The sequence below is a fragment of the Anguilla rostrata genome, chromosome 19 (assembly GCF_018555375.3).
Source record: "Anguilla rostrata isolate EN2019 chromosome 19, ASM1855537v3, whole genome shotgun sequence".
Lineage (NCBI taxonomy): Eukaryota > Metazoa > Chordata > Actinopteri > Anguilliformes > Anguillidae > Anguilla > Anguilla rostrata.
In genome coordinates this window covers 11,494,312-11,516,755 of record NC_057951.1, presented here as the reverse complement: position 1 = coordinate 11,516,755, position 22,444 = coordinate 11,494,312, and the positions used below count along the sequence as shown (strand labels likewise).

Sequence of the window (22,444 nt, the reverse complement as noted above, 5' to 3'; positions counted from 1 at the left end):
TTCACAAACCAGGGTCACATTTATCTGTCATGTGTGATCCTGTCAGAACATAAAATTCTGATTGAGCGATCTGGTTACTGATTTATCAACTCTCTGATCACACGTGTGCATCCGTTTTCTCTCCGTTTCTCAGTGAAACCTTCTCCTTTGTGTTGACTGGCGAGGACGGCAGCCGGCGGTTCGGATACTGTCGCCGCTTGCTGGTAAGGAACGGACAATCTGGCTCCATTTCTTTGTTGCCGGCTGAGGGAAGTAGTCACACTGTAATGAGTGATATGTTAGGAAATGTAGTGATTTCCCACGGGGATTCACGCAGACCACAAAGCAGAATAAGTCCTTTAGTACTTCCAGTTCCTCTGCTCTGACTCATTGACTCATTGACTGTTTTCATATGAGGTCATTTCCTGTATTTACAAGTATGGTGAGGTCATGTGGTGAGCCATTCTTATGTTCTGTCTGAACCAAAGGCTTAACACTCAGTTTGCGGTTCTGGGCTAGCTGCCCTCAGGGATTAGAAGAGGGATGTACCTGAAAAGCCTCACGGCTAGCCGGTGGCTTTTCAGGTACACCCTGTATAAAGCTGTATAAATGTAAAAAGTTACGTAAGTCACGATGGATAAAAGCACCAGCTAAATTCCTGTAATGTAACTCTTATGAATGGGGGGCAGATTTTCAGAGAGCTCAGCTCTAGAGTGGATTGATGGTCAGGTATTTTATTTTAGTTATTTTATTTTTGACCCTTGGCCGCGCCCCTCACCGCCCCCCTCTGCTGTGCTCCTAGCCCAGCGGTAAAGGCCGGCGCCTTCCGGAGGTGTACTGCATCGTGAGCCGGCTGGGCTGCTTCGACCTCTTCTCAAAGGTACGGCTGCACACACTGCCGACCCCTGACCCCTGACCCCTGACCTCTGACCCCTGACCCCGGTTTCTCTGGAGCTGCCCCGCTCGTTCAGGCCCACTCACTGCAAGCTGCTCCCATATGTGCTGCTGCTTCTGGCTCACTCTCTCTGAGACACATGCAAACCCCTGCTGATGTGGCTGCCTCAATAAGGCCTTAATGAGTGACTAAGTGTGTGTGTGTGTGTGTGTGTGGGTAGAGGGAGTGTGTGTGCGTCCGTGTGATTGTGCATACAGTGTGTGTGTGCGCTTGCCTGTGTATATGGTATGTGTGTGTGTATGTGTGTGTGTGTGTGTGTGGGTGTGTGCGCTCATGTGTGCAGGTGCCTGTGTATATGGTATGTATATGATATGTGTGTGTGTGTGTGTGTGCGTGCCTGTGTATATGGTATGTATATGATATGTGTGTGTGTGTGTGTGTGCATGTGTATCTGATATATGTGCCTGTGTGTAAAGTGTGCTCTCTCTCTCTCTCTCAGATCCTGGATGAGGTGGAGAAGCGCAGGGCCATCTCCCCCGCCCTGGTGCAGCCCTTCATGAGGGCCGTCATGGAGGCGCCCTTCCCCGCCCCCGGCAGGACCATCACCGTCAAGAACTTCCTGCCCGGCTCAGGGACGGAGGTGAGTGACAGCGCTGAGCGGCGGCCATGTTGGCCTGGGGCTGGGATTTACAGTGGGGCTGTGGAAGGTGCTCAGAACGTGTAGCGATCCCTGGTACCCTGACTGGTGTCATAAAGCCCTCATAAGGCCTTGTTTGAGCATGTGCATACCCCTTTCTCACTATCTCTCTCCCTCCTTTCCTCTCCCCTCTCTCTCTCTCCTCTCTCCCCTCCCTCTCCCCCTCCCTCCCTCCTCCCCTCTCCCTCTCTCTCTCCCTTTCCTTCTCCCTCCCTCCCTTCTCCCCTCCCCTCCTCCCTCTCCCTCCTCTCTCTCTCTCTCTCTCCCTCTCTCTCTGCGCTGCAGGTGATTGAGCTGTGCCGGCCGTCAGACTCCCGTCTGGAGCACGTGGATTTCGAGTGCCTGTTCTCCTCCCTCAGCCTGCGCCTCCTCCTGCGGGTCTTCGCCTCCCTCCTGCTGGAGCGCAGGGTCATCTTCACCGCCGACAAGCTCAGGTGAGTCTCTCCTCAGGTAGCTACAGGTAACCTCCCTGTCACTCACCGCTGAGCTCAGGTTAGCCCTGCCTCAGGTGACTATAGGTAACAGGTAATAAAGCTCTAAGACAGTTATCTCAATTATCCACGCATTGCTGCCAGACTGGAAGTGAACTCGCCATGTAAGCAAATGAAGCTGCTAAGTTCCTGTTTGGCACCAACGTGTGAATACGGCCTGCCTTTTATTAACCCCGGTGTCTCGTTACAGTTAACTGTCTTCCTCTCCACAAAAGAAGGGCAGCACAACTCCTAACCGCTATGTAATTACAGCTGAAATTGCTTGTGGAGTTGCTGGCATGCTGCTGGAGACTACCGCACTGCGCTGATTGCGGGCAATAAGAATTTCAGACGCTCTTCAGGAGAAATACTGATTTATAAGCAAAATGCGTTGTTTGTATGATTATGTGACTGTAAAGACATTTTACATGCATTTCACTCCAAAGTGGTTGTAACTGCTCTTGTCTGTTCAGTTCTCACACAGAACTTGTCCTTTTAGCAAAGGGCACTGGGGTGGTTCAATTTCCAATAGACCTCGACATAAAAAAAAAACTCTTTCCAATCCTGTGTGTCAGTAAGCAGGGAAAAAACAGGAGAGCCTTAGGAAAGACGTGAGAAATGAACAGCTGCTGCAAAGACAGCTTTGGACTATTTTTCAGGAGCAAGAGGAAGATCTGAGGAAAGAATGTTGTCGTGTCATTCGGCGTGGTTACCATGGGAACAATCTTTTTAAGGAATAAACTGGGGGAGGCCAGGGGCCAGCTAAGATGCTGAGAATGATGTGCTCGCCCCCTCTGCCAATGACTGGGATTGCCACAGGTCTTCCCTGACTCATGATGACATCAGATATTTTTTATTTGTTTCTTCTATCATCATATTTTTCATATTAACACGAGAGTATCCTCGTTTGAATTACATTTTTGAAAGCATCGTTGCATATTACCACATTGTAATTGTGTTCAATATGGGTAAATGGAAACAGACACTCTTCCATTTTTGGGACATTAACTTTGTATTTGTGTCATGTTTGTCATTTAAATTAAGTTTTATATCAATCTTCAGTTCTCGGAGAAACAGAAACACTGAGTTTTCTTCACCTTTTTTATCAGGCCGGAGGACAGTTGAACAGCGCTTTGGGTGTATTTTTTAGCAAATGTGATACAATGCTGCCATCTTCTGGATAAAGTTTGAAATGACAGGGCTGTTGAAAAATGGTGAAATAAAAAATTAAAAAAACTGAATACTCCTAGGTCCTGATCTGCTAGCACCTTTAATGCATACAAAATATTTTTTGCATGCAAACCAATAATACATTAATCAATTTGGATTAAATTGGAGATATTTGCAAAGCATACAATGGCAGGTTTTAAATATTAATATGTAGGATGGGATAAAAATAAAAAAAATCATAATAATAATTTAAGTAATAATTAATAATGATATAAATACCCACAGTGATGAAAGCACTGTAATTAATAACTCCAGATGGAAGAAATACATTTTATTTACATGCCACAATGAAATGATGGTTTTTAGATTTTACATTTTAGTGCCTGTTTATTGGTAGCATAATTGAATTATGTTTCTCATATTGAATATGCGGCCATTACCATGTTATTGGTGGTAAACTGTTAAATATTTCAATAGTTAATTCTCTCCCTCTCTCTCTCCCCCCCCCTCTCTCTCTCTCTCTCTCTCTCTCTCAGTACCCTGTCTCAGTGCTGCCACGCGGTGGTGGCCCTGCTGTACCCATTTGTGTGGCAGCACACCTACATCCCTGTGCTGCCCCCCTCCATGATCGACATCGTCTGCACCCCCACCCCCTTCATCGTGGGGCTGCTGTCCAGCTCCCTGCCCCGCCTCAAAGAGCTGCCCATCGAGGAGGTGAGATCAGCATCCCCCCTTAAAAAGTCCCCCAGAACTTATAGAATCAGAGTGCAGGTCATCCACTCATCACACACAGGCCTATCCCTGTTCACATCAGTGTGGGACAGCAGCCATTTGACTCAGGCAGCGCCGTGTGTAGCCGTGCTGTGTGTTCCAGTTTTAGTGAGTGCTTGTGCGCTGGCTGTTAAAATAGCCTGTGTGGATGTGTGGCCGTTCCAACAGGTCAAAGGTCAGGTTTTCTTTTCTTCTGTGCACTTCCTGGCTGAGGGGACTGTGTGCGCTTCTGGGACCTCAGAGCCTCGGCCTTCTACTCCTGCCAGCAATTCACTGTTATGCACTGTGCGCAGCCTCTAAGGCAAGAGCTGGGCCGGCAGGAAGTGACATCATTCTCCCCCCTCTCTCTTCACCTGCAGGTGCTGGTGGTCGACCTGGGTAACAGTCGCTTCCTCAGACAGGTACGGGTGGATGTTGCTGGATGTTGTGTGATGTTGGATGATGTTGGATGTTGTGTGATGTTGTGTGTTACCGTGACGACCTACGTGCACGCGGTGTATGGCTCCCCGGTGCTGACACTGCTGTCACTCACAGATGGACGACGAGGACTCCATCCTGCCCCACAAACTGCAGGCGGCGCTGGAGCACGTCCTGGAGAGGAGGAGGGAGCTGGCCTGCGAGAGGGGAGAGATCTCCAGCGGTGAGCATGCGCCTTTAACCTTCATTTAACCCCAGGGTTCCCCAACCCATTCCTGGGGCCCCCTGCGTGTGCCGGCTTTCCTGTCAACCAGTCGCAATCCCAGAAAAAATAGCAGCTTGTTAAAATTATGGTATACACAAACACCAGAATATAGAGAGGGGGCCCAGGACCGAGTTTGGTTATCAGTGATGTAACCATTTGAAGAGTAGGTTTTTTAAAACGTTAAAACGTCTGTGAGACCTGTCTGTGCCCCTCTCGTACCCCAGACTCCAGCTCCCTCAGCGCTGTGGTGTCTGAGGCCTTCGTGCGCTTCTTCGTGGAGATGGTGGGCCACTACCCGCTCTTCCTGGGTGCTGGGGAGCGCGATGAAGAGTCCTCCTCCTCCCCCTCCTCCTCCCCCACCCCCTCCTCCTTCCAGCGCGAGGCCTTCCGCAAGGCCGTCTCCTCCAAGAGCCTGCGCCGCTTCCTGGAGCTCTTCATGGAGACGCAGACCTTCACCGGCTTCATCCAGGAGAGGGAGCAGCGCCGGCAGGGCGTGAGAGGTGGGCTGTGCTGCGATCCCTGTGCTGTGAAGCCTGTGCTGTGATCCCTGTGCTGTGAAGCCTGTGCTGTGATCCCTGTGCTGTGAACCCTGTGCTGTGAAGCCTGTGCTGTGTAGCCTGTGCTGTGATCCATGTGCTGTGAACCCTGTGCTGCGATCCCTGTGCTGTGTGCTGTTAAACTGGCATACTGCTGATGGGAAACTGTGCCGGTCTTTTAGTGTTGTGTGTTTCTCTCCATTGAAGCATGTGCTCTCTCTGCGCAGGCCTGTTTGAAGTGAGGGCTCAGGACTACCTGGACTCTCTTCCTGGGAGCGAACACCGCGGAGTCAACAAGTTCCTCAAAGGCCTAGGTGAGACCCGTCAGACATTCTAGAACCATGTCTCCCAGACATTCTAGAACTGTGTTCCACCCTCTGTGTCACCGCATTACCCGGGAGACATTTGTTCTTTGGGGTTTTCAAGCCTGCTCACGTTTGTTTTCTTCCCTGTTAATTTTCAGGCAATAAAATGAAATTCCTGTCCAAAAAGTGATGAGGAATGTTGGACCCAGCTGCTCAGCAGCGTGCAGTGTGTGCGTGAGATGGCTGACAGGCGTTTTTTTTTACGATCTGGAAGCCGGACTCACGAAAACAAGCTCAACAGCAACGGGGACCCGCATAGCCGCAGTTCTGTGCAGCCTGACTGCTAAAGCTGCGGGAAACTGTCCATTTCAACCCTGAGGAGAGAGGGGGGCTTTTTGGGCTAACTGAGGCTCGGGCTGATAACTCTCAATGCGCTCTATTTTATCACTGCCTGCACCAAAATACCGATTCATATCGCGGCAGTCACTTCCTCTCACTGCCCTGATGGGGGCGGATTAATGGCTGGTTATTATCGTGTCCTGTGTCTCTTCACTTCACTAGTCTACTGTCTCTCCTCCAAAATGGACGCTGAATTCTCTCAGCTGCAGTGGACCAAATGAGTGGCACACCAGGAGAAGTGAAGATGTGGGCTGAGCAGCCGAAGGAGAATTTTTGTAGTTTTTTTATTATGATTTAAAATTTTTGTAGTTTTTAAATAAATGTGGATAATTTTTTTTTTTTTTTACATTTGAACACAGTACAACTTCTTTTGAAACAGGAGGCTATAAATTAATTTATATTCTTTTCAGACAAACGTTATATCTTTTTCTTTCCATTTCAGATGAAGCAAAAAAAAAAAGCTATGGTAGTTGTCGGTTTTGTTTTTTAAATAATCAGGGTGTTTCGCACATTTGGGACGTGAGACCACTTTGTGTTGCCACAGTGACGGGGGAACTCACTGTGGCGCTGACTTTTAAAGGAGCGGGCTGATGGATGGATGATGCAAGAGGACTGTGAAGAAGAGGATGCTGGGATATGTGAACTGCGTGAGGTGCTTCTATGAGAAGCACATACTGGCAATATTGGACCTGAAGCACAAGGAGTCAAGGCTGGAAATAGAAAGTGGAATGAATGGTAGTGCTGTAAAGAAAAGGAAATAAAAATGTTGTTTGTTGTGATTGCGATTTTGTTTTTGAAAGACCACTTGATTTGTCTTAAACTTGATCTGAGAAGCAACGAAACTGTGTAAAAATAAAAATTTTAAAAATGAAAAGGTGTTCTAATCAAGCAAACTGGGCCGTTTTTAAATAATATTGTTATGTGATGATTTTATCAACCGCCACACAGAACTCCTAACCATTCGACATTCAGGCAGACCACGTTTACTCAGATCTGCCAAAATCTGAATAGAATGTGTTTTCACTCACACGCTGACTGAAATAAAGGAATGAAATGCTGATAGGTCAGTGCTCCTGAGCAGCGAAATTAAACCTGATGGTTTGAACAAGATCAGAAATGCTGGTCCACTGAAGTGAGGTACAAGCAACTAATCCACTAGAGGGCCCCATGATTCAATGTCCTCATGCTAATCTTTATTTCAAATCTTTTACTGTACTGCCTAGTGGTTGAATGATCTGTGTGCATATTTCTCATATGTAGGAAGACATATGGAGATGCATGCAAGTACCAATAAACAGCTATGATTGACAGATAACTTTTTGTCATTTAGTTTATGCAGCACAATTTAAGACAATTAAAAACACAATTACAATTGAAAAGCTACTTTTGATTTCCTTTGTGAAAGAAAAATGTAACACCCCCACCCCCCCATAAACAGTGCTGCTGAAATAGTATTAATATACTATCATTTTTCTGTTCAGTTCAGCTGTTCCCCAAGAAGGTCATGTCAAGTATTCAAATATTTCTACAGACAAATTCCAATATTCATGGAAATGTTTCACAACTGATTTTTCCCTTTTGAACCATCAATCCCCCGCCCCCTCCAACTCCTCCAGCGTTCCCAGTTTGCGATGGTTGGTTTTCCCTTTGCAATTTCCCTTTCCCTCTGCTGAGACTTTTCCTTTTCCCTTTTCTGATCCTGGACCCTCCCATTGAACCTCCCCCCATACCCCCCCATGCCCCCCCCCATCCCCCCTCCCGGCTTTCACTACACACTTCCCAGTCAGTCAGTCTCTTTCTCTCGCTCACAGTCAATTCCATACTCAACACCGCAGCCAATTCCTCAGATTCCTGCCTTCGCACTCCAAAACGTCTTTGAAAGGGAGGGAAGGGATAATCCGTTATTCCCTCCAGGACCTGCCACATTACCTTCCCTTCAAATTCCAGCTTATACCTGCCTGGTATTCCGTTTTTAGTGGGTAAGTTTTCCAGAATGATTAGACTGTTCTCTTAATTGTCTCACCTTATTATTGACCATTACGTGAAGGCTTTATACTTTTAAAAGTATTGTGCTTGTCTTTCCAGCTAAATGGTGAAGTTAAAACCTTTATTTAACAAAAAAACTAAGTTTAAAGTGTGCCTGCTGCTATCTTCTGAACTCGGTGTCTTCCTCATTTTTTTCTGTCACAGTTTATTTATGTTAATATTTATCTGTTCTACACCCTGTATTTGAAGAAGGCTTAAATAATTATTTCTGGTATTGTCCCCATCTCTCCTGTGTTTCCTGCATGAGTGTTGTTATTAAAGACTTATAAATACAAATGAACACAAATGCACACTTCATGGAGAGCCATAATGGCTGCCAGTGTGCGATTGCTTCCTAGTGTCTGAGCTATTTCTCCATCCAGCTGCCACAGGTGGGCTGGGATATATTTCTCACTGTTTATCTTGTAGTCCGATGATACTCCTGCTACCAATAATAACAGGCATTGTGTTGATAACTGCCTGTAGTATTACATTCTTCATTTCTAAGCAGAATGTGTTTATAAAATCATTGTTCTAAAGTGTAATGTCCCTTATGGATCCAGGGAAAGGAAGGGTAATATCACCTATGGATCCAGGAAGATGAAGTGTGATATCCCCTGTGTATCTATGGAAAGGAGGTTTAATATACCCTATAGATCTATTGAAATGAAGTGTAATGTTCCCTATGGATCTAGGGAAAGGAAGTGAATGCTGGTTATGTATGCCTAATTTCCCCTGAGTTCCCCTGACCTCAGTGTGGGTTTGATATCTCCAGGTGTGTCCCACTGTCTGAGCCACGCCCCCTGCCCACCCACCTCCGCCTCCTCCCTCTTCCTCCGGCCCCTCCCCCTGCTCCCTGGCCACCACGTCTGCGGCCTGGGTCCCACCCCCCTCTCCAGGGGGCGCCAGTGAGGGCCTGCGGGAGGTGCTGGAGAAGCCGCTGGAGAACGATGCAGAGGGGGTGTGGAGCCCCGACATCGAGCAGAGCTTCCAGGAGGCGCTGAACATCTACCCGCCCTGCGGCCGGAGGAAGATCATCCTCTCTGACGAGGGAAAGATGTACGGTACGCCTCCTCCAGTCCTGCTCCTCTGCTCCCCTCCCTCTCACTCTCTCCTCTCTCACTCATCTCCCCTCCCTCTCACTCTCTCCTCTCCTCCCTCTCTTTCACTCACCCCTCCCATCCCTCTTACTCACCCATCTCCTCTTTCTCTCACTCACTCATCTCCTCCCTCTCACTCTCTCCTCTCCTCCCTCTCTTTCACTCACCCCTCCCATCCCTCTTACTCACTCATCTCCTCTTTCTCTCACTCACTCATCTCCTCCCTCTCACTCACTCATCTGCTCTTTCTCTCACTCACTCATCTCCTCTCTCACTCATCTCCTCTTTCTCTCACTCACTCATCTCCTCCCTCTCACTCACTCATCTCCTCTTTCTCTCACTCACTCATCTCCTCTCTCACTCATCTCCTCTTTCTATCACTCCACTCCTTCATCTCTTTCACTCCTCTCCTCCCTCTCACTTACTCATCTCCTCTTTCTCTCACTCACTCATCTCCTCTCTCACTCATTCATCTCCTCTCTGTCTCCCATCCTCGCCTCTCCCTCTCTCACTCTACCCCATTCCCCTCTGTCACTAAAATCCACTCTTCAACATGCTTCCAAATCTCATGAGGATTCAGTGTAAATGACTATTAACACCTATGCACATCATGTTACTTCCCTATATGACTTGAACAAAAACAGAGACAGTCAGGGAAGCTGGCTGAATTGAGCGTGACTGGTGAGTGTGAAGGGCGTGTTTGAGCTCGGCCGGTCTGCTGTTCTACCCTCAGTGTAAGTGCAGGTCCAAGGTCAGAGTGCCGATCCCTGATCAGCTCTAACCCCTTATAAAGCTCCAGTAATGGCGGGGAAGGAGCAGGGGGCAGGTGGTACATTCTGCCCAAGCCTACAACCCCCTCCCCCCACCCGCCCTAGGGTGGGTCAGGGGCGGCTGTGACTGTCACATCAGCGAGGAATGGCATGTGTGTGTGCGCTGGGAGTCGGGTTCAAGGCAACCCGCTGTAACTCTACACTAGAATAGACGTTTACCCTTTCAGCACTTCAGAGAGGGGGAAACAAATAAACGTGGAGTCGCTTGTGTCTTGCAGCCTGCGGGCGGGGCAAGTGGGGGGGGGTCCGCACCTGTCCCTGCTGCATGTCTATACACCCCTCAATCCCCTTCGCCCCTATACACCCCCCATCCCATCTGTTTTACACCCGGCTAGACACTGGGTCGGCTCCCCTGTCTGTCCGTCTGTCTGTCAGAGAGACTGAATGACCTTCAACTGACCTCTGTCTGCTCCCCTCTCTCTGCACTTGCTGCCCCAAAATGAGCAGTCATCACCTGCACCTCCATCAAGGTTCTGCTCCCGGACACCCAGGTTTCACTGTTTCCCCAATTCCCTCTCGTTAAGCTCGATTGTGACTGGGGAAATAGACAAAGCCCTAAAAAAAATTTAAGCATTTCCGTTTTCCACACTTTTTTGAAACCACTGTCCAATAATCTGGAGCCCACAAAATTTTATGGCATTCCGATAAATAATACATTAAAAAAACAAAGTCATTTTGTGTCTGCTGCTTCACTGTAAGTGGAATATTCAGCAATTTACTTTTATACTGCAGCTGTAAGCAGACAGGAAGTCTGTCACACTTTTCCATGCATAACAGCCATAACTTCTGCTCTGGACCATGGCCGTGATGTCACTGACCGCAGTGCGACTCAGCCATGCTAATCAGCGGCTCTCTCTCATTAGTCAGTGTGCTGGATGAGGCCGTGCTCTTGTGCAATGGGCTGATATTCGGTGTGCACGGCCAAGGAAAACATTCCTCCTCTGCTGCAGTTTGACACTTCTGCCTGCGACACACAGTACTAACAGCTGCTGGCCCTCATAAAACCAGACACTGTGTGTGCATGTGTGCGTGTGTTTGTGCACGTGTGTGCGTGTGTGTGCATGTATGTTTGTGTGTTTGTGCATGTGCATGCGTGTATGTTTGTGTGTGTGTGTGTGTTTGTGTTTCTGCGCATGTGTGTGTGTGTGTGTGTGAGGGCCTCCCATGTGTTGCTGATGTGCCATACTATCCTGCATGGAGACTTTTGTCTTTTTGAAAAAAAAGAAAACACCATCTCACTGTCATACTCTCAGTGTTTTGCACTCATTTAAAATTTTAACTGACTGAATGAGTACTATCGGACACCTGCTCTCATATCCTGTATCCTGCCGCCATATGCTTGTACTTTGGCATCTGTATTTCTGTGGCAGTATTTAAAGAAAGTTTTAGGCTGGGTTTTCCATTGCTGAGACAGTGATCTGCCTGGTCTCTTGCATGGAAACCAGTGTGGGACAGAGAGAGATGAGGATGTATTCATCTGTCCTACATCCCCCCTTCCCCACCCCATTCTCCGAATTCCTCCCTACTTTAAAAATCAAAATCAATTTTATTTGTATAGCGCTTTTTACAGAAAAAAACTGTCACAAACATGCTTTACAGGACAGCAGAAAAAGATCAAAAACTGGATCTGAACCCCTCAAATAGCAATGCTCGTGACATTAGTGAAAAGGGGTACGGGGGTGCGCTACAGTAGATGGGAGAGGCCAGCGGGATTTTTGCTTTTGCTTGGGGGAGATCAGGCCACATGATGGTCACATGATCTCTTGAGTCCTTGTCCCTGTAACCAGAGCCCTCGATGGAAGAACGGGCCAGTGATTTAGGTCTGGTGTAAAGGCATGCTCTATAAACATTGACACACAGGGCAGCTGCCTCTCGCCCCCTCCATCCCCCACTCCCTCTCCCCCACTCCTGGGCCTCTCCTCCATCTCCTCCCCACCGAGCCTGTCCTGTGGCATTGAGCAGCCGACCCCTTCACCTGCTCCCCCAATGTGACCCATCTGTCATCAGTACCCCCCCACCGCACCCCACCCCACACACGCACCCGTCCTCAGGATCCATCTCACTTACCGAGGCAGACACGCACATCTCACTGACCAACGAGTAAACATTTTAATTCCTGGCAGTTCAAAGAGTCAGATTCTCTTCTGGCCGCTTTGAGGTGCTGCTCTGCTCCTTCTGTCCTCCCCCCCACACAAGAACTGCCGCCCTCAGCTGAGAAACACATACTGGTGTGAAAACAATAAGCGTGGAGCTGCTCCTTTTGCTTTTATGAAGCTTATGCCGTGTTGCTTTTGAGAGTGCAAAAGTCCCAAGATTCTGATATGAGTTTATGTATTTTAAAAATAGTAATAACAAATGTGTTGGTGGTATATTATTTGTCAGTAACTATTTGCATAAATTTTGTTTTCATAATGGGAATGTGATTAGAATTAATATACAAAACACTAACACATAAAATTACAATTGCTTAGAGCATTATCAGTGTGTCAAGATGTTTTGCATGTCTTACCTGACAACATAAGACAATTGGTTGTACCTTCCACGTCTGTGCATGTGCCCCACCTATATCTGTGGGTATTTGGCAATGTGGGAAAGTGGTTCTGCTTTAGAGGTCTCTAGTGATTGGCCCATTGAACCAGAGAACACAGCAGAAAAAAAAAACAAACACAACTTCTGATTGGTTCTTTCAGGACGAAACGAGTTGATAGCAAGATACATCAAACTCAGAACGGGGAAGTGGCGAACCAGGAAGCAGGTGAGACCTCCAGCCAATCCGCAGTGTTTCACAGAGCTGACCTCAGCCAATCACAGGCCAGCCTATCACCCAAGTAACAGTCACAATGAAGGGGGCAGCGAGTGCTGACTGCTCTTGACATTGTGAGTGAAGACAGGGCTTCCCCTGCGGATGATTGGTGCACAGCGATGCACGCATGCGGATGATTGGTGCACAGCGATGCACGCATGCGGATGATTGGTGCACAGCGATGCACGCATGCGGATGATTGGTGCACAGCGATGCACGCATGCGGATGATTGGTGCACAGCGATGCACGCATGCTGATGATTGGTGCACAGCGATGCACGCATGCTGATGATTGGTGCACAGCGATGCACGCATGCTGATGATTGGTGCACAGCGATGCACGCATGCTGATGATTGGTGCACAGCGATGCTCGCATGCTGATGATTGGTGCACAGCGATGCACGCGTGCTGATGATTGGTGCACAGCGATGCACGCATGCTGATGATTGGTGCACAGCGATGCTCGCATGCTGATGATTGGTGCACAGCGATGCACGCATGCCGTAGGATTGGGTGTCGGGAGAGTCACGCCTCCACAGCCCGCTCCCTCTGGAAGAATGGAAGTCTGGGAACGCAGTACGGAAAAACACTCTATAACACGGAAACATTTGGAATTTAAAACCCTCACATGGAACTCAATATCGCCGTGCAAAGACATGGCCCTCTTCACATTTGACCGTCACTGGAGTGGCACAAGTATTCACACTGGTTCCTACACGGAGATTTGCTTGTGGAATTTTCACCTTTTGCAGTGATGCCATTTAATATTAAGAACTTTCTTATTTGGTGCCGCAGACGGCCAACAAACAATTTTGTTCACTTCTTTCAAGCAGTAGGGCCCCTCTCTCTCAGACGCTCCTCTTCACAAAGATTCATTTAGCCTTAACGACCATAAAGTTCACTGTCATGAAAATAGCTCACAGGAGAAAGTAGCTAAAGTAGCTGTGGTTTTTTGGCAGTGTTGAATGTGGGGGTTTGTTGTTCCAGCTCTGCGGCTGTCCCTCTGCCTCACCTGTCCGCTCTCTCCCTCAGGTGTCCAGTCACATCCAGGTGCTGGCCCGACGGAAGGCCAGAGACATCCAGGTGAAGCTGAAGGTATGTGTGCCATGGTGTGCGTGCCGTGCCGGTAAATCTGGCGACCCTATTTGCCCCTAATGGCAGCGATGGCAGTGATGTGATGTGTGCTTCTGTTTCCATGTGCTTTCACAGGACCATGTGGCCAAAGACAAGGCCCTTCAGAGCATGGCGGCCATGTCCTCCGCCCAGATCATCTCAGCCTCCGTCTTCCAGAACACGCTGACCCTGCAGGAGCTTGCCCAGCCTGCCTTCCCATCAGCCACTGGGGTGAGCGGAGTGCGAGCAGCTTCTCGTCCCTCTGATCCTAATACTTTCCACTAGTAGAATAGCACCAGCATTACATGATTGATTAGTATCATTCCACACTCAAGAAAATTGATTATCTTTCAGGATATAGGTATCAATTCATGCAGGCCTACATCAGTAAAATTCTTTGAGACTAGCCAAAGCGTGTTTTATAACAAACAGATGACACGTTTTCTCTTTTTTCCAGTTTTGGCATGGTGCTATGCAGGGACTGCCTGGTTCTGAGGAGTAAGTAACCTGTATTAAATACCTCTTTCTGTTTCATCTGACTGTCCTGATCCAGGAACCCCTAATATATTTATTTATATGTATTTTTCTGTGACCCATCCTATATATCAAGTGGACAACAATCTATTTTCATATTTTCACATTTTCAACATATTTTAATTAAATCCCTCTCTTCCCTACATAGCATCAAGCCCTTTTCACAGCAGAGCTACAGCCCAGCTCCTATTACAGGTGAGTCACCCTCAGCCTCCAGTTTCCTCTCAGGAACCAACGACTGGCAGAGAGACATCACTCAAAAAAGAGATGTGACTAAAATGAGAGATGTCACTCCTTAGTAACTACCCTTAGAAATGTACATTCTCTAACATTAAAGCGCAAATAGAACACTAAAGTGCGAAACAATAATAGGAGAAAAACTTTGGATTGTTTGCCAATTGACTGACAACCTGTCTGCTCAAGAACACTAAATTCCAGCAAGTTGAGACCGGTAGTCGGTTTAAATGTAAGATTTCCAGCTCCTGTATTCGCACTGCTCCCCTGCCGCCTCCTCCTCAGGCTATGAGAGTGCAGCGGGCGTGTCCGTGCCCTCCGGCGCCTCCTGGCTGGCGCGCAGTATCGCCACATCCAGGTTCCGCATGTTGGAGTTCTCCGCCTTCCTGGAGCATCAGCTGGACCCCGAAAGCGTGAGTCGCCTTTCGCCCTTTGGTTGCTGAATGTGCTCAGGCCCGCAGTCCTGGTGCTGGAGATACACAGGATCTGCTGGCGGTTTGCTGTTGCTCAGCACTTAATGAAATCCATGTATAGATGTATACCTGCACTTAATTTAAAGCAGGTATAGATCACCAGCAGATTTGGGTATGAATTGGTTGCTGGTTCTAAAGTGGGAAGAAGCTAGCGGGCCCTGTGGCTCTCCAGGACCAGGGTTGCAGACCCCTACTCTTCACAAAAATGCCTGTCCCAGCACTCTACGCCCTCTAATTAAAGATGAGAACTCTACAGACGTCACAGTCGGCTATACAGACTGACCATGTTGCTTTCATGCTGTATGAGTAATGTAGTGTTTGATTATAATAAGATGCGTTGAGCAGTTGAGCTAAGCTTGCTGAGTTAATGGATGGTGTCATAGTGTGCCTGAGCTGGAGCTGAAAGAGAGGCTATTTGAATGGAGAAGGTGTCCTGTTCTCTGCCCTCAGTATAACAAACACCTGTTTGTGCACATGGGCCAGTCCGGGCCCTCCTTCGGTGATCCGTGCCTGGAAGCTGTGGACGTGCGGCAGATCTACGACAAGTTCCCCGAGAAGGGGGGGCTGAGGGAGCTGTTTGAGAAGGGCCCGGCCGACGCCTTCTTCCTGGTCAAGTTCTGGGTGAGACCGCTTTCCCAAACGCTCCCCTACACCGCACCTATTTAACCCGCTTGGTACGCAGACTCCCGTACCTCCCTGTGAAATACATGATGAGTACTGTGCTTCACCATCCTGCACGATAACGATGAACGCTTGCATACACTACGCCTGCATGTGCTGCGGGTCTCAGCACAGTACAATGTATGGCTCTTGAGGCGAAGACCAGAGACTCATGTTCCTGACAAAAATGGGAACAAAATTAATTTCCGAGAATTAGGAGGAGAGAGAAATGATTGCAGTTAAGGAGTATGTGGGCTATAATGTGATCTCAGGTTCTCTGGTCTCTCCAGGTCACTGTTGGTGGGGGGGTGGTGGTGTTTGTCCTCTGCTGACCCCTGTGGGTGGAGAGTGGGAAAACACCCAGGGGAACATGGACAGAGCTGCTCTTTCAGGGAAGACATTCGAGCCGGAGCACCTGTTCCCCTCCTCACTCTCTCACTGAAGCCATCCCACTCATGTGGCTATTTATAGAGCCCTCAGTCTGAAGGGGGGGGGGGGGAGTGAGCGATGAGACACTCCAAATATCTATCTCCCTCCTCACACCTCACCGGAAATCTCCATCACTCCTCTGAAGTGTTAGATTCCAAGGAAAAAAGAACGAGGCAGGAATTGTAAACAATCAGTATTCGTCAGTATAGCATTCATATCACATCACTTGCCGAGGGGGGGAGAGAAAGAGAGAGTGAGAGCTGGCGGCCTGTCATGTGTTTTGTACACATGACAGGTCGCCAGTCTATCGTTAGGGACGTTGGAACAGAAATTTTCTTAGGATAACCACCCCAATGAACCATAAATGAGTCAGCAAAGACATTCAATCACCACCTAACCTCAACTTTTAGTTTTTGCAACACAACCATGAAGGAGTCAGCTAAGACATTCAATGCACTGCCTGGCACTCCAGCATAAAGACAGATTCTTATTGCCTGCAAATGTTGTGGGATTTGAAGCTGCACTGCTCCCAATGGTTAAAAGCATGCAGCAAGTGTTCTTGTGGGGTTGCATGCAATGTTTATAAACCATTTAACCATGTAACATTTTAATTCCAACAGCACTGTTATCAGTTTGATGGCACCCAGGACCTTTCTTCACCGTCTCTAGTCTGAAGCACCTGGAGGGCTCATGTGATTTTGAAGCTGAGGAGTGTACGGTGATGCAGTTTCTCCTTGCTTCCTGTGCAGGCAGACCTGGGCGGCAGCCTCCAGGATGGGGGCTCCGAGTTCTACGGCATGTCCAGTCTGTACGAGAGCTCGGAGAGCATGACCATCACCTCCTGCACCAGGGTCTGCTCCTTCAGCAAGCAGGTGGTGGAGAAAGTGGAGGTGAGGGGGTGTGGAATAAGGGAATTGGGGAATGCTGTCTGAAGATATCTCCATTACAGCTCATAAATAGCACCATCGGTTGTATTAACCCTTTAAGGTGTGCCATGGCAAATAGGTGATTAGAATTTTCTCAACGGAACATTCCGATGCTGATGTCACAATCGCTACCGGTAACTAAAAGCAGTGGGGTTCTAGATCCCTGACTTGTGTGTGAACGTTGACCCTCTCAATGTGTCCCTGCAGACGGACTGCGGCAGGCTGGAGAACGGGCGCTATGTTTACCAGTTCCAGCGCTCGCCATTGTGCGAGTACATGATCAACTTCATCCACAAACTCCAGCACCTGCCCGAGAAATACATGATGAACAGCGTGCTGGAGAACTTCACCATCCTGCAGGTACTGACAAACGCTCCCGTACACCACACCTATTATCACACTCACCTACACAGTGCTTATTCATTTACACTGCGCACATTTAACACACGCCCATATACTGCTCCTGTTTAACACAATCCTATGAGCTACCACATGCTGCATGCTTTTAACACACTTCATACACTAGACCCATTGAACACGCTCCCACACACAGTTGAGTGACATGCGGGTGACGCACAGGAAGTGACCCGTGCGTTCAGTGCGCTGAGGTGACGGGCGGTGTCTCCTGGCAGGTGGTGTCGAACAGAGACACGCTGGAGACCCTGCTCTGCGTGGCGTACGTCTTCGAGGTGTCCGCCAGCAAGCACGGCGCCCAGCACCACATCTACAGGCTCGTCAGGGACTGAGGACTGAGAGAACCATCTCCTGTCACCACGGCAACAAACTCCTCCCTCTGGGACGGCCAGCCGACCCTCTGTGTCAGTGTTAGGGGGCCCGTGTGCTGTGACTTTTGTGTCCTTACGTCGACAGGAAGTGCCACCAGTCAAAGCCATGAGGGAACATTCATAGAGGGAAGTGAGTATTGTGCCCGGATGAGGGCGTGCTCAGACTGTGCTTTGGGATGTTGTCACTGTCATTTCATTCTATTTCATTTTTATTTTTTACTGAAGGAGGAAACTGTGAAACAATGCATGCACTGACTGTCTGTTATTGTATATAAATTTTCCCAGAATCTCGGTTAAGATTTCTGTTCTGCACAGTTGCATGTGAGGGAGCAGCACGCTCACAGGTAACTGAGAAAAGAGGTCCCAAAGTGCCACCCAATGGTGGTCATGGCGAATTACACCACAGCTGCAGTAAGGAGGCCACAATGGGATCGCAAGCTGCTAAATTCTATGCTTTCTGAAGCAGTCAGCGTGTTTGTTCCCTGTCTTTTCCCACTTCCCAAATAATGTGTGGCGTTCCAAAAAGCTCTAGCCGTCAGGGTCTAATTACCATATAAAAGACCTTCATCATAATTTTCCACAGTAATGGGCAAAGCATGAATGTTTAATGGATTTGTTTTTCAGATGTGAAATTGTATTTAACATTTAATGCCACTGAATGAAAATAAAAGTGAGCTGAGATGGAACTACAGCGGCTCCTGTCAAGCTTATATTTCACAAAATAATTAACTGCTTGATTTAGCTTTTTGTTATCAACTGGCAGTCATTTCAAATGCACAGATTATACTTAGTTCTTAGTGGTCTGTTTCAAAATTTTAGGTTTATTAAGAAAATGATCTGCATAGGTCGGAATAAAACATTTTATGTGACCAACTTGCCTTTCATTTGATATGGCCCTTTGCTATTATTAAAAATAATTTGGAATTGTGTATATGCCTATCATAATATCCACAACAGCAACTTAATGAGCTGTTATTTCTGTCACTAAATCTTTGAAAGGTTTATTTGCTCATTTTCATGCTGATCTGAAGGTCTGGAATTCCTGTTTGTATACAGTCTCTCACACACACACACACACACACAAATACGCATGCAAGCATATGCACACACACACACACAAATATGCATGCATGTGTATGCACACACGCACACGCACGCACAGGCTCACGCACGCACTCGCACACACACACGCACACGCACACAGCTGCTCGGCAGACTCATGGGGAAGGCTCTCAGTTTTTCTGTGCTTGAGCTGCAGCTGAAAGACTCCCCTCTGTCTTGGAGCCCAGCTCCATTGGCAGCTAAATACTGCATTTTATTAGCAGTGTATCTGAACTTTGACGCAGTGTGGACTGCTGAACTGTAGGAGCTGGAAGAGCAGCCTGACCCTGAATGAGGAATCGAACACAGATGAAACAGGAAGATGGCTCAGAGAGACCGACCTCGGAGTCCACACAAGGCTCACACATTAACTCAGCAAAGGAGAAATGCAAAAATCACAATGCCAGTGTTTCCCTGGTTTGGCTGCTGATATACATTTTTCAATCAGTTATATGAAAGGTTAGTTTATTGGTCATGTCAAATGAGGAGGTGATCCAAAAGTCTTTTCATATGCTTGGACCTGTTACTGCCAGTAAGCTGTCTGGCTGTGCAGGTGTACTGGCTGGGGTGTCTTCTTTCATAACAAAATATCACCTCACTGACTGCATGACCTTGGGCCAGGTCAAGCACACTACCCTTCTGCTGGATCCGTTGTTTTTCTGGAACTTTCATAGACACTAAAGAGGCTGAACGGATATAGAATTTTAACAAAATCTGACAGGAAGCTGTCTGTCTCTTCTTTTGTCCCCTTTCTCATTATTTATACAGTTTAATTCTACAAAGCCACAGACAGCAAATAACCAGTTTTGGAGTTTTGGCTGACAAGTGAGTCATCCAGTGATTGTGTACACATTATTTTCAGACATGTGACATTGATGACGAGTTTGCAAGAGATGGGAGGAACTTAATGTTAATAAAACTCTGAAAATCAACGGAGGATAGAAGAGTTTCCTTTTTTAAAATTTTTTATCTGAAGTCTGTACATTTTCTAACCCCACGCCAGTTGGTGGCGGTAACGCACCTTTTGCTAATTTTAGCCACGATTTAACGAAACTGAAGAAGAAGAAGTCATGTGACAGTGCGTTTGGTGGTGTGTTTTTGGTAGCCTACGACGCAAAAATTGAATATGGTGAGTATTTTCGCAAACTTTCGCTAAGTGTTTAATTAAAAAAACAGGCTAGATCCGTAGCTTAGTTAAGGTATCTTACATAAAGTGGTCTGTAAATATTTGACTAGTGGTACTAAAGGTAACAAAGTAAGGCGTTCGTAACCATTTCCTGTATGCAAACCAATCTTGCCAGCTAACTACAGAACATTAGTTTTAGATGAAGTGAGCTATTTAGATCGAATAAAATCTGAAATATAATAAACTTTTTTTAACGAAAAGTATTTGCCATAAATACAATATGAGTAACGTAGCTGAAGATCTAACTTCTCGTTTTTAAATTGTGCGCTGTGCAAGTAATTTTGACTCGGCAAGCGTATGCGTTTGTACACGCTATTTATATGAACAATATGTTGTTTTAGGATCTGTCTTTAATCGACCTAATTATCTTCTTTTGTGCGTGTGTCTGATGTAGACTACGGCACTTACGCAGGGTCTGGAGAGGATCCCAGATCAGGTTGGGTATCTGGTGATCAGTGAGGACGGGGTGCTGGCTGTGAGTTACCTTTGATTCGGAGCGTCTTGTGTATTGCTATAACCAAATCCTTGCCGATGTTTAACACGACCTAACAAGTGGGGGTTATTATTTCCATGTTACTATTGCATCAGTGCTGCATAGACGCCAATTCATTTGGGTTTGTGGTACGAGTGACTGGCTGACATATTGCGCTCAATAGAATGGGCTGTATAGGTCATTAATACTGTATCGGTGTATCCGTGCTATACATGGATGGTATTAATCTGAAAAAACAATCCTCACGGTCAGCATTTTCCCTTGCAGTCGGCAGGTGAATTGGAGAATGACGAGCGCACAGCAGGGGTCATCATGCAGATGGTGCAGACAGCCTGCAAGTTTCGCCTGCATGGTACCGCAGACCCCCCCTTCAAACGCTTGTCAGGTCAGAGCTCCCTGCGTCTGCACCGGCCCGTTTGCCTTACCGGGCCGTGGCTTTTGGGTTCACGGTCGCTCCATCTTTAGCCGAGACTACACGTCTGTCATTTTCTACAGACAGATTTGGATATGGCTTGCACTGCCTTTCTGGCCAGGTCGCAGAGCTTCATGTGAGCGTAACAGAGTGCTGACTGCAGCTTGCTTGTTTCTGCTCGTGTGTCTACAGTGATGTTTGAGGACCACGCGTATCTGGTGACTGTGTCCGGGCAGAAGGTCTTTGTGGTCAAACGGCAGAGTAACCAGCGGGAACCGATCAACGCGTAGCCAGAATCCGGGGGAAGCGGAAGGACTCTGGGAACTGTGTTCAGTCACCATTAAAAAAAAAAGAAGAACTTTTTAGCCCTTTTTTGTAAAGGAAACAAAGCTGGTGTGTTCCGGACTCCCAGTGCACAAATGTATATGCTTGAATTGCTGGTGCTGATATTTAACTTATTATGGGTGTGCTCACTAATGTTTCTGTTTCTTGGCAGTGTCACTTCAGACGACAGAATAAAGGCAAGAATAAATTGATTGATCTAGTGAGTGTAATACCTGCATTTATCCCCAAGTTTTTGGTTTTCTCCAAATTTGAAATGCTTGCTTTCGTTTGCATGAAGGCCTCATCACTGCAGCCCCCTCCATCGTTTTGGGAGGGCTGCAGACAACCACAGGCTCCCTATTGGAACCTTCCAGAACGTACCCTGCTGCCGGCTGCCACCGTTTTCCACTCTGCAGTTCACTGGCTGAGCTCACGCAGTCGTTGAATCACAGGCATACAAACAGGCCTGTGTGGCTCACATTTGTTGCTTGTTAGTGTCCTGTACGTATCTTATAACCCTATATTATAACCCACAAGACAGCGATTCCTATGTGCAGCATGTAATCTTACTACTGGCGAAGCACTGACAAACACTGAGCGATGATTATTATATGCAAACTCAATTGTAAATATTAAACCTTTCAGTTGTAGTCGGGGAATATTTGAGCTGTCCTTAATTCCTGGGCGATTTGATCTGTGGAGCTGCAGCCTGTAGGTCTCCCTTCCTCAGCTGCGATGCACTTTGTTTCCGTTCCTTTCTGTTGTCACAAGTTACTGGCCAACCAGGGTGATTTATCGATGGAAAACATCGACAGGAAAAAGAAAAATCGCTCCTGCTTGGAACGATCACCGCAGTGTTTCTCTCGGGTCAAATTGGACACAGCTGTTGCTGCTGCATTTTTTGGCATTTGTAGTGATCATTCATTATAATCCGTGTGCTGACATTCGGATTCGGACGTTTGGATATATGGATTTGCCCTCCACATTGATCAACATAACGTCTTTTTAAGGGCTTGAACCATTAAATATGTGTCAATCCAAAGTACACTTTTCATATCATATAAGAATATGCATCATGCAGCCCATGATATTTAAAATATCATGCTCGGGT

The 22,444-nt window shown here is 47.3% G+C and overlaps 3 protein-coding genes across 5 annotated transcripts in view; all 3 read left to right on the top strand.

The window, feature by feature from the left end:
• The window catches only part of LOC135245926 (DENN domain-containing protein 2A-like), a 32,757-nt gene extending 26,373 nt beyond the window's left edge, over positions 1 to 6,384 (top strand). The window contains exons 10-18 of the mRNA XM_064319317.1: positions 782 to 859; positions 1,374 to 1,514; positions 1,857 to 2,005; positions 3,748 to 3,925; positions 4,342 to 4,383; positions 4,517 to 4,622; positions 4,889 to 5,164; positions 5,428 to 5,514; positions 5,664 to 6,384. Of these exons, the coding sequence (XP_064175387.1) occupies positions 782 to 859; positions 1,374 to 1,514; positions 1,857 to 2,005; positions 3,748 to 3,925; positions 4,342 to 4,383; positions 4,517 to 4,622; positions 4,889 to 5,164; positions 5,428 to 5,514; positions 5,664 to 5,695 (1,089 nt within the window). The 3' untranslated portion in view covers positions 5,696 to 6,384. The remainder of the gene's footprint in view (positions 1 to 781; positions 860 to 1,373; positions 1,515 to 1,856; positions 2,006 to 3,747; positions 3,926 to 4,341; positions 4,384 to 4,516; positions 4,623 to 4,888; positions 5,165 to 5,427; positions 5,515 to 5,663) is intronic.
• Positions 6,385 to 8,856: 2,472 nt separating this feature from the next.
• LOC135245923 (transcriptional enhancer factor TEF-3-like) lies at positions 8,857 to 18,506 on the top strand. Of its 3 annotated transcripts, none has more exons than XM_064319315.1 (11): positions 8,857 to 8,988; positions 12,550 to 12,614; positions 13,696 to 13,758; positions 13,873 to 14,007; positions 14,234 to 14,274; positions 14,459 to 14,505; positions 14,830 to 14,957; positions 15,468 to 15,638; positions 16,856 to 16,996; positions 17,240 to 17,392; positions 17,665 to 18,506. In XM_064319315.1, exons 4-11 carry the CDS (start codon positions 13,906 to 13,908, stop codon positions 17,776 to 17,778), a joined length of 897 nt encoding a protein of 298 aa, XP_064175385.1. In that variant the 5' UTR covers positions 8,857 to 8,988; positions 12,550 to 12,614; positions 13,696 to 13,758; positions 13,873 to 13,905; the 3' UTR covers positions 17,779 to 18,506. The 3 variants fall into 3 exon arrangements, with proteins under 3 accessions (XP_064175385.1, XP_064175384.1, XP_064175383.1); XM_064319314.1 differs by having other exon boundaries at positions 8,878 to 8,993; positions 15,501 to 15,638; XM_064319313.1 differs by having other exon boundaries at positions 8,878 to 8,993.
• A 1,392-nt stretch (positions 18,507 to 19,898) lies between these two features.
• Positions 19,899 to 21,545, top strand: lamtor4 (late endosomal/lysosomal adaptor, MAPK and MTOR activator 4). Its single transcript, XM_064319316.1, has 4 exons — positions 19,899 to 20,047; positions 20,499 to 20,579; positions 20,865 to 20,982; positions 21,202 to 21,545. Exons 1-4 carry the CDS (start codon positions 20,045 to 20,047, stop codon positions 21,297 to 21,299), a joined length of 300 nt encoding a protein of 99 aa, XP_064175386.1. The 5' UTR covers positions 19,899 to 20,044; the 3' UTR covers positions 21,300 to 21,545.
• Positions 21,546 to 22,444: the final 899 nt, after the last annotated feature.

What these genes read in the sequence shown, in the direction of transcription:
- LOC135245923 (XM_064319313.1), top strand. An exon ending in AGTGGCGAACCAGGAAGCAG is followed by an intron (nt 12,615 to 13,695) that starts GTGAGACCTCCA and finishes TCTCTCCCTCAG; the next exon opens with GTGTCCAGTCACATCCAGGT. An exon ending in CAGCCCAGCTCCTATTACAG is followed by an intron (nt 14,506 to 14,829) that starts GTGAGTCACCCT and finishes CCTCCTCCTCAG; the next exon opens with GCTATGAGAGTGCAGCGGGC.
- lamtor4 (XM_064319316.1), top strand. An exon ending in GTGAGGACGGGGTGCTGGCT is followed by an intron (nt 20,580 to 20,864) that starts GTGAGTTACCTT and finishes TTTCCCTTGCAG; the next exon opens with TCGGCAGGTGAATTGGAGAA. An exon ending in CCCCTTCAAACGCTTGTCAG is followed by an intron (nt 20,983 to 21,201) that starts GTCAGAGCTCCC and finishes GTGTGTCTACAG; the next exon opens with TGATGTTTGAGGACCACGCG.